Here is a 13,895-nt window from a genome sequence, read left to right as displayed (position 1 = left end):
AGGAAAAGAGAATCCTAAAAGCCAGGCTGGCCCAGGTTCTGATTGCTGACCATACAGCTTGGATCAATTGTGGAGCCTTCCCAACTAGAAAACAAGGCTGTGGGGACCAGCCTCAGGGACTTCACTGAGGACGATGGTGTAGGACCCAGCACATAGTAGGTCTTCTCAAAACTATGCAGCTTCACTCTGACAAACAGAGGAGTCAGGGTAGAGGATGGGGCAGAAGAGCTCCCCCCCCCCCGATCCCCTCCTAGACCCGAAGAGAAAGCAGGGGCACGGCAGCCGCTCAGTTCCACAGATGCCGTTATTACCCAGGGGCTTCTCAGCATGGAAGAGTGGAAAATTTAATAAAAAGAAATCAAGTGTTGATTCCAGACAGGCTTTGCGCTGAGCATGTCTGTCTGGAGCCTCTGGTAGGATCCTGGCATCTGCTGTAGGCCCTTAGAGCCCCTCAGTGTTTGCAGGTCAGAATGGATGCCCCCGCCCCTTGCCTCCCTGACCTGTCTCCATTCACCATCCTGGGGTCCCAGGGCTCCAGCAGCATGAGCTGCTAGTGTGATGTCCTGCCTTCTGGGGTCCAGGAAAGGGTGAATGAGAGTCCTGTACTGGGAATCTGCTAAGATCTGAGCACTGGGGTCCTGGCTGGTCCCCTATGGAGTAAGGACCCATTTGTAGCATCAATATACCTTGCCAAGCTTCATGTGAAGGTAAGAGGTGCTGAACTTAGCAATCCTGAGAAAGTCAACCTCTGGGCTTCTTTTTCTGCAAAGGAAGTTACAAATGCTTTCCCAGCTTTTCCCACAGGGCCGCTTTGAAGCTTTAAGATGACGAAAACTCTTAAGTGGGAAGGCTTTTACACTCGTGCCAGTAGCTCCCGTCACATATTCATCATTGATGAATAATTAAGAAAGTCAAGGGCCAGAGAGATGGCTCCGTGGGTAAAGATGCTTGCTCCCGAGTGCAACAAACTGAGTTTAATCCCAAGGATCGCCTGGTGTTCGGAGAGACCTGGCTTGTGCGAGTTGTCCCTAACCTTCATGCATGTGCCTTGACACACATGGCTATACGCATGCTCCTACATATATACACATTGAATAAATAAATGTAATTAAAATGCTTTTCATTAGGAATGGCTGAGGATGGAGTTCACAGTAGGCAGAGCCCTTGCCTAGCCTGTTCAAGACCCTGAGTTCAATTCAGAAAGAGGAGGGTTAGTTAGCATACGGAGAAGGCAGGGCGGAGGGAAGAAATGGAGGGGCACTGTTCACTTGGGGCAGCCCCTGGGCCTGGGATGAGGGGAAGGTTTGGAGAATGAGGGATTGGTGGTTTCTTCTTTCAGGGGTGTGCGCATGGTACATACATGTGTTCATATGTGCACGTGGACAACACACATCTGTGTATGCCTGTGGAGGTCAGAGGTGGATGTAGGGTGTTTTCTTTAATGGTTTTCCGCCTCGTTTGTTAAGACCGGGATCTCTTCCCTAATCCCTAAAGCTGACACTGTGGCTGGGATGACAGGCCAGGGATCCAGGGATCCACCTACAGATCCCCCTCAGCCACACCCAGAGTTCACGAGGATGTCAGGAATCCAAACCCAGGTTCTCACTCAGCCGGACTCAGGTGTGACCAGGAAGATGGGAACCTTCAGGAGTGAGAAATGCAATCCTGGAAGGCTGGGGTCTCTGCACCCACCGGAGCCCGTGGTGTCAGGACAGAACGAGACACGGGTATCTGTGGGCACTAGAGTAGACGTGTGGGTGTGTACAGTGTTAATGTGACACAGGAGCACTGTGTTGATATAGATACAGCTTCAGTTCGTATCTGTCTGTAACACATGACAGACCGGATTCAGAGACTGGCCCAAGAGGATGCTGTTACTCCAAGGTAGTGTGCGGCTCACAGGGCCACTCTGGAGCGGGGCAAACTCTGTTACTGTTGCCCACTCTCCCCCAGCCCCCCTCCCTGGTGCTGTCCTCTCAGAGCTCTTTAGTTCAATGGGTACAGAGGCACGGCTGTGCAGGAGGCTCACCTCTGCCCTCTCTCCTGCTTCAGAAGAAGAGCAAAGTGCACTACCACATTGCCGTCATCATCAACTACCTGGGCCACTGCATCTCCCTGGTGGCCCTCCTGGTGGCCTTTGTCCTCTTTCTGCGGCTCAGGTGAGAAGACACGGGCACTGCCATCCCTGGACCCTTGAGTGTACACGGGGAGGTGGGTAAGACCCAGGCATAGCTATGGGGTGGAGGCGCTGACCAGGGGTTAACCGGTCTCTCATTTGAATAAAAGAGTATCACTATGTGAAGCTCAGGTCTCTTAGGACCTTGGCAGAGTCATGCCTGTCCTTTGTCCTAGCAACCTCTGGGGGACGTAGGGTAGGGAGAAACAAAGCCCAGACTCACCTGTGTTACCAATGCCTAAAGCCGGTCTGTATCCATATTGCGATCATAAGGCAGAGGGATCCCTGGAGGTGAGGGTTTCGTTGAGGGACATCCCTGTCACAAGATCAAATGTGATAGGTCCGAGTGATAGGTAAAAGCTTTGAGTGGGTAGCACTGGGAACTGAAAGTCAAGACAGGGTTGACTGTTGGAGGTTTCTCCTGTTTGTAAGCACTCAATCCTGGGGTGTGGGAAATGAGGGGGAGTCCCTGACCACACCGGCCTCTTCCAGGAGCGGATGTCTTGGTGGTCCCTGATAGGAAGGGACCCGTGGAGTTCAGGCTAACCCGTTGGCCCCACTCACTCAAGCTTCAATCCCTCCATTCTTGCACCTGGGCTGGAGCGATGCTCAGTACTCACACCCCGCCCTCGTGCTCTCTCTCCTCCCGTTGCTATGGCCACCTGCCCTCTCCCGCTGCCCCAGGAGCATCCGGTGCCTGAGGAACATCATTCACTGGAACCTCATCTCGGCTTTCATCCTGCGCAACGCCACGTGGTTTGTGGTCCAGCTCACCGTGAGCCCCGAGGTCCACCAGAGCAACGTGGTACGTCCCAGCTAGGGAAGCAGAAAAGGCCGAGCCCGGGTCAGAAGAGCTAGATTAGGGCTACCGTGTAGAAGGGTCGGGCCTGGGTATCCACAGAACAGGAACAGGACCCCCAAGTTGCCTGAGGTTGGACACTAAGGGTCTCTGGACACCCCCACACTCATGGCATCTCTGGTTGGGGCAGGCCTGGTGCAGGCTGGTGACAGCCGCCTACAACTACTTCCATGTAACCAACTTCTTCTGGATGTTCGGTGAGGGCTGCTACCTGCACACAGCCATCGTACTCACGTACTCCACCGACCGTCTGCGCAAGTGGATGTTCGTCTGCATCGGCTGGGGTGAGCTGGGCCGGCCCTGCCCCGCCTCTCCTCACTGAGGATGTGGACCAGCCGGGTCAGGAGGGTGGGGTGTGCACCCTTCTTATGGATGAGAGTAGTGGGGTTGCCATGAAGCATCAGAGCTCAACTCCCATGAATCCTTGCTCTATGGTCGGACCCTGACTGCCCTGGGGTCCTCCAGTGACAGTCGCTCTCTCCCTCAGGTGTGCCTTTCCCCATCATTGTGGCTTGGGCCATTGGGAAACTTTACTACGACAATGAAAAGTAAGTCACTCTGTGAGGTCAGAGCCTAGCTCTACGTACACGTACACGCCTTAGGGAACTTCGGCCATTGTCTCTCCTGTAAAGACAGTGGCTTCTTCGTCAACAAAGGCAGAGAGCACCGGCCTCAATTCTAGGATCCTTTCCAGTGCTCTGCCGGGGAGGTGGCACTAGACAGCCAAGGACCTAGTCTGTTATCTGTCTGGAGTTTTAAGGAGAGCAATACCCAAAGTCACACTGCCCAGGTTCTGAATTGTTGCCATCACCAAGTAGCTATGTGTGACCTTGGAGCTCATTGTCACAGCAGGCCTCAGTTTCCTCATCCATGAAATGGGCATCTTCATTTTATTTGCCACCTCAAGGCTGTAGTGGGGATGAAGGACATCAGTGCCTACTAAGCACGAAGAATAGCACCTGCCACCCAGTAAGTGCTGCATAAATGTTTATTAACATCAAGGTGTGCTTTACAATAAGATTCTACTTTTTTTTTTTTTTTAAACTGGCTCAAGTGGTTTCAAAGCCTTTTCCAGCACAACCTGAAGCCTTGCACATGGGGGACTTCCTGGCTACCACTCACAAGGATCATATGGGAAGATCTAGAAAGTTCCATACCTCAGGGCTCCATGCTACCAGCCTGAGGTGTGGCCTGGGTAACAGGGTGGTTACTGTGTAAAGCCAAGATTGAGAACTTCACAGAAAGACTGAGAAGGTGGGAGGAACTGGGTCACACTTAAGCATCCCCAGCTCCCAGCTAGCTGACTGGGGGTTCACACTGACAGACGCTCCCTTCCCCTCACTGGGCTGCACAAGAAGCCTGGGGGAGAATCATCCATATTTGTGAAGGTTGTTCCTTATGCCTCAGGCTGGGGTGTTTGTGCCAAAGCAGGGTAGGCGGCAGGCTGCAGGGAGCCAGTTCACTGACGTGGGTGCGGTATCCCGGGGAGGGGTGCGGGCGCGGGATGGGGGTGGTATCTTCTTGGGAATGCCTGGATGGGGATGCCTGTGCTTTGTAGGACATGAAAATTTGGGTAGAAGAGACTGGGAAGGAGGGAGAGGCGGAAGAAGGCAAGAGACAGGCAGCGAAGGAAAACCCAGAAAGGAGCCTGCTCCCACCCTGGAGCAGGAAGGATGCTGTAAAGTTAGGTGTGAGCAGCTCAGAAGCCCCATCTGGTGGACAAATGCTGGCACTGCAGCAGAAGTGGGGGGAGAAGAGCAGCGAAGTCCAGGGGTCCCAGTCTGAAGGGCACAAACAGTGGCGTATGACCTGAGTGGTGTTAAGAAAATAAAAACAAACAAAAAAACCTTGACGTTTCAGCCAGGAGATCACATATGCTAACTTCACATTCTGGTTTACAGCATCCATTGCAATTCCATATGCCCATAAGGACATGGAACTTCCGATTCGCCCTGTCCCTGCCTACTCCCAGGAGCTTGCCGAATAAAGGGCAGTTCAGGAGGATGCAGAGCAGGCTGACATCTTGCAATAGGTGCTAGCTGCGAAAACTTTCCCTGCATGGGCTGCACTCCCACAGAGTCTCGCAGAAACTGCTGTGTGACAGGGCAGTGAGCATCGCTCAGCCATGGCCACTGCCAGAGTCCCTCGGTGGACACCAGAGAACCCAGTGCAGTGTCAGGCTTCAGGCTGTTTCTGGATTGCTGTTTGGAGAATTCTTCCCCTGGGAAACACAGACAAGCAAGCTACCCCTGCCTGCCAGGGACCTAACCACAAACTCAGGTGCAATTCATCAAAGTCCAGCTGAGGAAACAATTAATTTACTGGGAATGCTTACAGGGCCAAGGTAAGGGGCTATTTACAGGCGCATAGGTGACCTCAAAGTAGCCACACCACTAGAAAGTCTCCCCACAGCATGGATAAAGACTTCCCTATGATATGAATGCAGTTAACTTCCATAGAGTTAACCTCCAGTTAACTCTACAAACTAGAGCATCTCCTAAGACCATGAGGCTATGTGCAGTGGGCACCTAGAGGTGTAGGCAGACATGGCTGGAATCTCAGGCAAGGGCCCATTAACCCTCCCACTCTACTTCCCCTTTCTGTGGGAGGAATGTCAACAATCGGTCCCATCTTGAGGGGACCTTACAAGCAGCCACAACTGCGTAGATGAGGATGGTGGCTGTCACAATCAGGGGCCTTCATGGGCCCTCCCTCCACGGAGTTTGCTCCAGCTTCGCATCCTACATCAGAGGGTACCACCCACTTTGCAGACGGGTTTCACTGAGGCACTGAAGGAGAGTCAGTTGGACTGGCTTTCTTGGAAATTGAGGTGCCCTTTCCTGACCACTGGCAATGACCCTGCCCTATGTTCAAGCACTACACCACTGAAAGGATTGATTCCTCTTTCCTTTCCCTCTGTGGTCTTCTAGGTGCTGGTTTGGCAAACGTCCTGGAGTATATACTGACTACATCTACCAGGGCCCCATGATCCTGGTCCTGCTGGTAAGAGCCTCAGGAGGTAGCCGGAGGCAGGCCACCATGGGGTGGGACAGTCTGTCTACCATGGACAGTATTGAGAGAAGGAGGGAGGAAGAGGGAGTATGTGCATCTCTCACTCTCTCTCTCTCTCTCTCTCTCTCTCTCTCTCTCTCTCTCTGTGTGTGTGTGTGTGTGTGTGTGTGTGTGTGTGTGTGTGTGTGTGTATTTGTATGAGCAAGTGCAGCAGAAATACCAAGAGCAGAGCTGAGAGAGCCGAGGAGAGCTGGTCCCATCCACCCCACCCACCTCCATTTCCTGCATTTGTCCCTGCTACCCACCCCTGCCACCCATCCTCACTCCTTCTGGTGTGCTCCAATTGCAGATCAACTTTATCTTTCTCTTCAACATTGTCCGCATCCTCATGACCAAACTCCGAGCATCCACCACATCTGAGACTATTCAGTACAGGTACCTGGCTCCCCGGGGATGCTTCAGAGATTCCAGTGGCTCCTTTGAACCAGATCTCTTCCAAGCCAGCCAGTCAACCCAGAAACTGCAGCTCCACCTTGCCCAGACGTGCCTAAGACGGTCTCCCAAACCCATCACTCTCCCCTCAAGCTAGCAACCCCACCCCTCCTAGGTAGCCTGTGACTCCAGCCTCTGTTCCACCCTAGGAAGGCTGTAAAGGCCACTCTGGTGCTCCTGCCCCTCCTGGGCATCACCTACATGTTGTTCTTCGTCAACCCTGGAGAGGACGAGGTCTCCAGGGTTGTCTTCATCTACTTCAACTCTTTCCTGGAGTCCTTTCAGGTACCTCCATCCTTCCAGAGCCTTGCTTCTCCAGCCTGGGGGCCAGATTTGCACTCATGGGTGGGGATTGTTCTGGCAGAGGCCTGGGGGACTGGGGGAGGCAGGGCTGGGCAATCTGGGCTGGTTGGACCCCGCTTACCTCTGACTTCTTTCTTCCTTTCAGGGCTTCTTCGTGTCTGTGTTCTATTGTTTTCTGAACAGTGAGGTAAGGACCTAAGGCCAGGGCTGGGCTCAAAATACCGAGACTGAGGACTGTCTCCATCATATCTCTTCTGCCGTGGGCTGGCTTTCCTCCCTCTTCCCAGGTTCCCATTATATGCCTCAGGGAACTTTGAGAAAGTCCCTGTTCTTGCTGCTCTGTACCTGTGAGGACAGTTCCCACTCTTTAAGCATGGCATGGGAGTGGCTAGAAGATAAGGTCTCTGCCTCAGGGAGAGTCAGACAGGAGTAGGGACTCTGTATGGCAAAGGCAAAATTAGACTGGGGGGGAAAAAGGTATGCCTTCCTCATTTGGGAAAACTGACTCGACAAACAGCAAACCAATAGAAGTAATTATGTGAATGTCACCACCTACTATAGAGCCTGTCACCACACCCGGTAGGCGCCTGTAGCAACCTAGAGGATGCGGGGATGAGAGGGGTGTCCTGAACCTGAGCTCTGATGCATTCATTACCTTGTGCCCACAGGTCCGCTCTGCCATCCGGAAGAGGTGGCGGCGGTGGCAGGACAAGCACTCCATCAGAGCCCGAGTGGCCCGCGCCATGTCCATCCCCACCTCCCCCACCAGAGTCAGCTTCCACAGCATCAAGCAGTCCACAGCAGTGTGAACCTCAGGCCACAGAGCAGCCCCCAAGACCAGAGGCTGGGGAAATGATGCAAGCTCACTAGCGAGCCTGTCTGCAGAGGCAGGCAACCTTCCCATCCCTGCCCCTGGGATGCAGACCTGTAAGCTTGCCCAGCCAAGGACAAAGCCCTGGGGTGGGCCCTTGGCATCTAGCTCCCTGTTGCCCATTCTCCCTGGGAAGTTGAAATGGGCATTGGTGGCTGGAAACCCTGCACCTGCAGTTTGATGGGCCTGTTGAGCGCTGTCTTCTCCCAGAGCAGCTTACTGAAGATCTGTCATCTTCAGAAGCTGTTGGGGAAGCCAACTGTTACCCTGGGGCATCATGAGAAACTCCCTTCTGAGACTGTAAAGCCTTTGAGTGTTAGCGATGCCTTGGGATGCTACCGAGGACCAACGCCACATGGTCCAGTCAGGAGACCTGGAGATAGCGTTAGAAATCTGGGAACATCATCAGATGGCCCTCCACCTCCCTACAAGTCACTCCTGAGCCACCAGGATTTCATCAGCACTGTGGCACTGCCACTGGAAAGCCCTGCCTTGCTGCTTTGCTGCCTTGCACTTTTAGACATTTACTCTTCTGCAGGCCAAGCCAGCTTTCTGTCACTTATCCACTGACAGCAACGGTCCCCTCGCCCCCAAATCCTCCCACCTCTGGATATCTTCTAACCTGTGAGAAGATGGGGGTCGGGAAGGGGACTTGAGTTGCCGGTAAGGGAGAACCAGAGTGGGCTCAGCGTATGAGGAAGGAGTGGCCCCTGGGTACCCAGGCCACTGGCTTCAGTGGTTGGCCTCTTGAACACAGTCACAAGCTGGGACAAAGATGAAAGGGTCTCTATTCGAGTTCCCTGACCAGTGACAGGTGGCTCCTGGGACAACTAACTAACAAAGCCCTTGCTCCCAGGCTTGGAATGGCCCAGTCCTCAGTGGGTAGGAGAGCTGAGGAGCCGCAGCAGGACTGAGGTGGGGGTGATATAAATAATATTTATCTTTTCAACTACCTTTGTGAAGATGTCCACTCTGCTGGGGCTGGGAGCGAGCCAGAGGGTGGCCTCTGAGAAGTAGCCAGTAGGGGCAAGAATTCCTGTATGGCAGGAAGCCTGATACATCTCATACAATTCAAGTTGAGCCTGAGGGCCAGAGACATGAACTCCAGACGTGAAGGTATGGATGCTTGTCAAGTAACAGCTCTTGGCAAGGCGGTGAGACCTGGAGAGAAGAGCCGTGGGCTTCCGCGCAGGTTACCACGCAGGGAGGGTTAGCATGGACAGGGGACAACCATGAGACCAGGCTGAAGTGGGACCCAGTTCTGTGGGGGAGAACTAGGCAGCAGTTAGGGAGGCTGAGCAGCCTATGGTGCTGGAGTCTTCCCAGATGCACACATGGAGACTTGGTGACCGGGGCACTCTCAAGGCAGCACTGGAGTGGGCAAGGCCAAGGAAGGAGAGAAAGAGAAAGGCAGATGACATACAAGCACCATGGCAGGCAGCTGGGACTCTGGCCTGCCGAGGAGCCCAGGACACAGGATGAGGTAACAGAGTTGGGATAGTGGTCTACCAACTCGTACCATCCCTCACTCGCTGATTCCAGCTGTCCCTGCATTTGCCACATCCAGGGGGCCACAGAGTCATCAGACACAACACACTGCAAGCCTCCCAAAGGAAGCACAGGGGTGATGGGTGGGACTCCTGTGAGGGTCCCAGTACCTCCTGGGCCATGCCTCTAGGGCTCCAACCAGGGAGGACGGCCTCATCCTCGTGCATGCATATGAATGTGCACACAGGTGCACACAAGGGTGTGTGGCAGGAGATGCCACGAGAAGACTGATTCGGCTGTGGCGGGAGAGCTCCACAGCTCCCGCTGAGCTAGCAGAGATGATGGAAGGTGTTCTTGAAGGATACATAGAGTATGGATACATCCCTGCCAGTTCTCAAGCAGGAGTGCGCCCTTAAGTAGAGGCGGGGGTGGGGAGGCCCAGAGAACACCGGGAGAGAAGTGAACTGGTGGCTTCTACATCAACTTAGGAGTTTGTGGGTGGGCTAGGGAGAGAGAGGGAAAGCCCCCCTCTCCCCAGGTGACTGCAGGGACCTACATTGACCAAGTGTCAAATAGCTATACTGAGGTGGTTTTCCATTCTGCCTTTCAACCTGTCCCAGGGTTCTGGTTTCCTACCAAGCCTCTGTGCTGATGGGGTGTTTGCTAAGACAGAAACAGAGCAGGGAAAGATATCTCCTGTGGGAGGGAGGGAGGGAGGGAGGGAGGGAGGGAGGGAGGGAGGGAGGCTCTAGAGAGTTACACATACCTTAACAGGGACCCCCATTGGCTGCTTTACCATCCACCAAACCTATTCTAGCATCTAACCCTTCACTCAGTTGGAGGACCAGACCACTTGGGGGTCGAGGGAACCGAGGCTGAAGACAGAAGGCTGGCTCCACATCTGGCAGTCTTCCCTTCCTAGAGTCCTCCAGCCTTGGCTTGGAAGGCCAAGACCCACAGAACGAGGGCACTGGAGCAAAAGGGGAGATGAGGCTGGCACAGGGACTCGGGCTGATCTCAGCTGTGTCCGGGCGGCTCACCCAGTGTCCAGCTGCCCGGCCAGCTGTGGAGAAGTACTTGGAGCTTTGTCCTCAGTGTCTAGGGAAGGGAACTTCCCTAGCCCTCCCCTCATCCCCCTTCCTCAAAATGATGCTTCATTTCAAACTGTACATCCAGGTCACCAGAAGCCACCGTCACCCTGTGGTCCCCACCCAGATCCACTCAGGACCCTGCAAAGAATTCCAAGGCCTCCGATTCATCCCACCCAGCTCCTCTGATGACTTTAAACTCACCTGCTGAGTTAGACCACACTGGGTCTAACGTGGCCAGGTAGCCTCTGCGGCTGTCCTGAGCCAGTCCTTCCCGTCCCTGGGCACCAGGCCTTACGTAGGGGTCAAACTGCTCTGCGTTCAACCCTGTGAACCCAGTGATGCTGCTCTCCCATTTAACGTATGAGGAAGGTGGAGCCCAGAGAGGAGAAGAGGTCTTCCTGAGGACACACGGCAGAGGCGTGGCTGAAAGAGAACCCAAGCAGCCTCACATGCTCCAGTGTTCCACCAAGTGCCCCAGGAGCCCACTGCAAGGTGGCCCTCTCTCTCCTCCTTCTGGGGACATTGTCCAGCTTCCCAGTCAGTAGACAAGCAGTGTTTAGAGATGAGCTGACTGAACAGCCTGCAGAACAGAGGCCTCAGACTGCCCACCTCCCAGTGTCCCAGCCTATTTCACATTCACATTTCAGCATGGCTTCCCACTCTCCTGCTAACACACCAACCCTGAAAATCCTGTAGCTCAGAATGGAGGAAGACCTGAACCATGGGAAGTCATGAGTTCTAGACTGCAAGCCACTCCTACTGTGTCTCTATGGGGTCCCGGACAGAACCCCTAACACCCAGCCTCATTGCCCATTGGACAAAGACACGGGGCAGGAGCAGGGCCTTTCAGAGACCCAGGGATGCCGAGGAATACCACAGATACCCTCCAGCTAGGGTACAGAGCATGGGTGTTCCTTCTTTGGCCTTCACTCCTAGGGTGGTGGGGAAGAGACTAGTGTCTAGGCCCAGATCTATTCCAGCTGGAAAGGTGTGGGCCATTGAGCCAGGCCAGGAGAGGGTCTAAGAGACCCGGTCCTTTCCCCACTGTCCTTACCTGCAGTCCTCAATACCTTGATTGGATGAAGATGAATATCTCAGATGCCACCTAAGACCTAGGTCCCAACAGATACTGACGCTTTGTCCCAAGCTACCTGGGGAGCCCCTGAGAGCCCAGATCTTAGCAGAGGGTTGCAGTGGACCTAGGTGACACTGCTGGCATAGGACTGTGCAGTTATAACGTGGAGAGTAGTGGAAGTCTGAAGAGCCCCAGCTGCTCCGGTGAATACACTAACCTAGGCACCAAGTGCCCACAGGAGGCAGTCCTAGGGCTGGTGGGCTGGGGGGTCTGGGGCAGCATGGACTGAACAGGTCTCCCAAAACTCCAGTGAACTAGACACCCAGGTGCGTGGAGGGAAGGGTTCAGAGAGTTCTGTGAGCCAGGGCTCCCCTAGCCTGAGGATCCAATGTGGAGGGGGATGGAGTCGGCAATAAGGTGTGTTCACATATTCTCAACCTCACTGGAGTGCCCCTGGCCAACAGAGTCCTGATGACCAAAATGAAACCCATTCTGAGGACAGTGCTACTGCAGCGGACTGGGATGACATCCTGGTCTCTTGCTTTTCGTTCTCATTATGATAAAAAGTGCACATGGACATCAAAACAAAACAAAACAAAACTCACGTCCTCATGAGTGAAATTTTAAAATGCACAGGTGTTAATATCACAGCTTACAAATATGGTTAATTATTACATGTCAATAAAATACACCCACAACACTGTTTCCAGAATGTTTTATCATCCTGAGTGGAAAATCAATCTCACCTCTCCCTTCCCCTTCTTCCCCCTCCCCTTCTCCTCCTCATTCCCTCCCCCCCCCTCCCCATGCCCATCCTCCTTTCTCCTCCTCCCCCTCCTCCCTCTCTCCTGCTTCTTCCCTCTCCTCCCCCCCCCCCAGGAGTCTGATTTCAGTTCTTGTGGGTTAGTCCCCAGGAGGACCGCAGCTCCGGGAACAACTCTCCCGGCTAACTTAAAGCTGTCACGCTGCTTCCCACATGGCCACGTCACTGTGCAGTCTCAGCAGCTGTGCAGAAGCCTCTAGTTTGTCCGTATCTTCACATGTGACCAAGTTTGTGATTGGTTGATTGGTTTTAAGACAAGCTCTCATGTAACCCAGCGGGCCTCAAGCTTGCTATGACGTGAAGGGTCTGATCCTCCTGCCTCTACCTCCCACGTGCTAGGGTTACAGGCATGCAGAACCACATCTGTATTTATGCAGTCCTGGGGATCGATCCCAGACTTTCACACACCCTAGGCAGGCTCTCTACCAACTGAGCTACATCCTCGGCTGTTCTTTTTAAAGATGTATCTATTGCTTTTATGTATAGGAGTACAGTGTTGCTGTTTTCAAACACACCAGAAGAGGGCATCGGATCCCCTTACAGGTGGTTGTGAGCCACCATGCGGTTGCTGGGAATTGAACTCAGGACCTTCAGTGCTCTTAACCACTGAGCCATCTTTCCAGCCCTTCTGTTTGCTTTTTTAATAATAGTTGGCTCCAAGAATGTGCTGATCTTGGTTTCTGAAACAAAACAAAATAAAACAAAGAAGAAAACAAAAACAACAACAAAGAAACCCTCCCTGTGAGTAGCAGGGCTTTAGTAAGGAGAATAACCACCCATGAAGGATGCCTGTCCGGACAGTAAGTAAGTGCTTGATTCTAGAGCCGTGGTTCTCAACCCGTGGGTCCCATATAAGATATCCTTCATACCAGATATTTACATTATGGCTCATCACAGTAGCAAAGTTACCGTGGCAAAGTAGCAACATATAATATTATGGTTGGGGATCACCCCAGCATGAGGAACTATATTAGTCACAGCATTAGGAAGGGTGAGAACCACTGCTCTAGAAGGGGTGCACTCCGAGGTGACATTGCCACGTGCCCCACTAATGGTTATACATGCCAAGCCTCCTCCCCACCCCACCCCTATGCCTCTCTGAAATAAACATTCCTCAGAGAGGGCCAAGCCAGTGGCGGCCAGCTCTCTGAGCCCTGCACAGTCCCCCAACTCGTGGCAAGTCGCCAATCAGTTGTGTTGGCTCCTGATGTGTTTCTGACAGTTCACCAGTCATTGTAATTACTGCTTGTAATGTAATTAAATGTTATGTTAATGGATAAATCAGAAGTGCACAAACAAGGGGAAATGGTTTTGATGATAATTCGGTTGGATGCTTTGAAAGACACAGTTACAAATGAGTCACCAAAAAAACTAAGCTGTCAAATTAGATGTTGGCAAGGCAAACATAAATAATTAGGGGCAAGACAAAGTCAGAATCTAAATGTGGCCTGATGGCCACTTTATAAGGTTCTTTAAAAATGTCCCCCACTTCGAAGACTCTGAGAAGGGTGCTGGGGACACCTTTCATCTCTGCTCATTGGTGTGGCATAAGCTAGGCCTTTGCAGTATAATCAAATTAGGACCAAGTGGGCTGGACGCCATGTGATACAGACAGGGAGAATGTCATGTAACCATAGCTGCAGAGTGGAATGGCTCACTATCAGCCAGGGTGTCCCCAAGGCTGGCTGGCCACACCTAGGGAGAG

General features: G+C 53.1%; 1 protein-coding gene across 1 annotated transcript in view; it reads left to right on the top strand.

Moving 5' to 3' along the window:
* Positions 1–8,628, top strand: part of Crhr1 (corticotropin releasing hormone receptor 1) — a 42,971-nt gene extending 34,343 nt beyond the window's left edge. Inside the window, exons 5-13 of the mRNA XM_021175815.2 lie at positions 2,053–2,159; positions 2,861–2,981; positions 3,166–3,319; positions 3,523–3,583; positions 5,966–6,038; positions 6,397–6,482; positions 6,689–6,824; positions 6,988–7,029; positions 7,511–8,628. Coding sequence (XP_021031474.1) covers positions 2,053–2,159; positions 2,861–2,981; positions 3,166–3,319; positions 3,523–3,583; positions 5,966–6,038; positions 6,397–6,482; positions 6,689–6,824; positions 6,988–7,029; positions 7,511–7,651 — 921 coding nt within the window. The 3' untranslated portion in view covers positions 7,652–8,628. The remainder of the gene's footprint in view (positions 1–2,052; positions 2,160–2,860; positions 2,982–3,165; positions 3,320–3,522; positions 3,584–5,965; positions 6,039–6,396; positions 6,483–6,688; positions 6,825–6,987; positions 7,030–7,510) is intronic.
* Positions 8,629–13,895: the final 5,267 nt, after the last annotated feature.

The sequence above is a fragment of the Mus caroli genome, unplaced genomic scaffold, assembly GCF_978045245.1.
Source record: "Mus caroli unplaced genomic scaffold, Mus_caroli_1 scaffold_13, whole genome shotgun sequence".
In the NCBI taxonomy this organism is placed as follows: domain Eukaryota; kingdom Metazoa; phylum Chordata; class Mammalia; order Rodentia; family Muridae; genus Mus; species Mus caroli.
The sequence above is the reverse complement of the archived record's forward strand: the minus strand, read 5'-3'. Positions and strand labels throughout refer to the sequence as shown.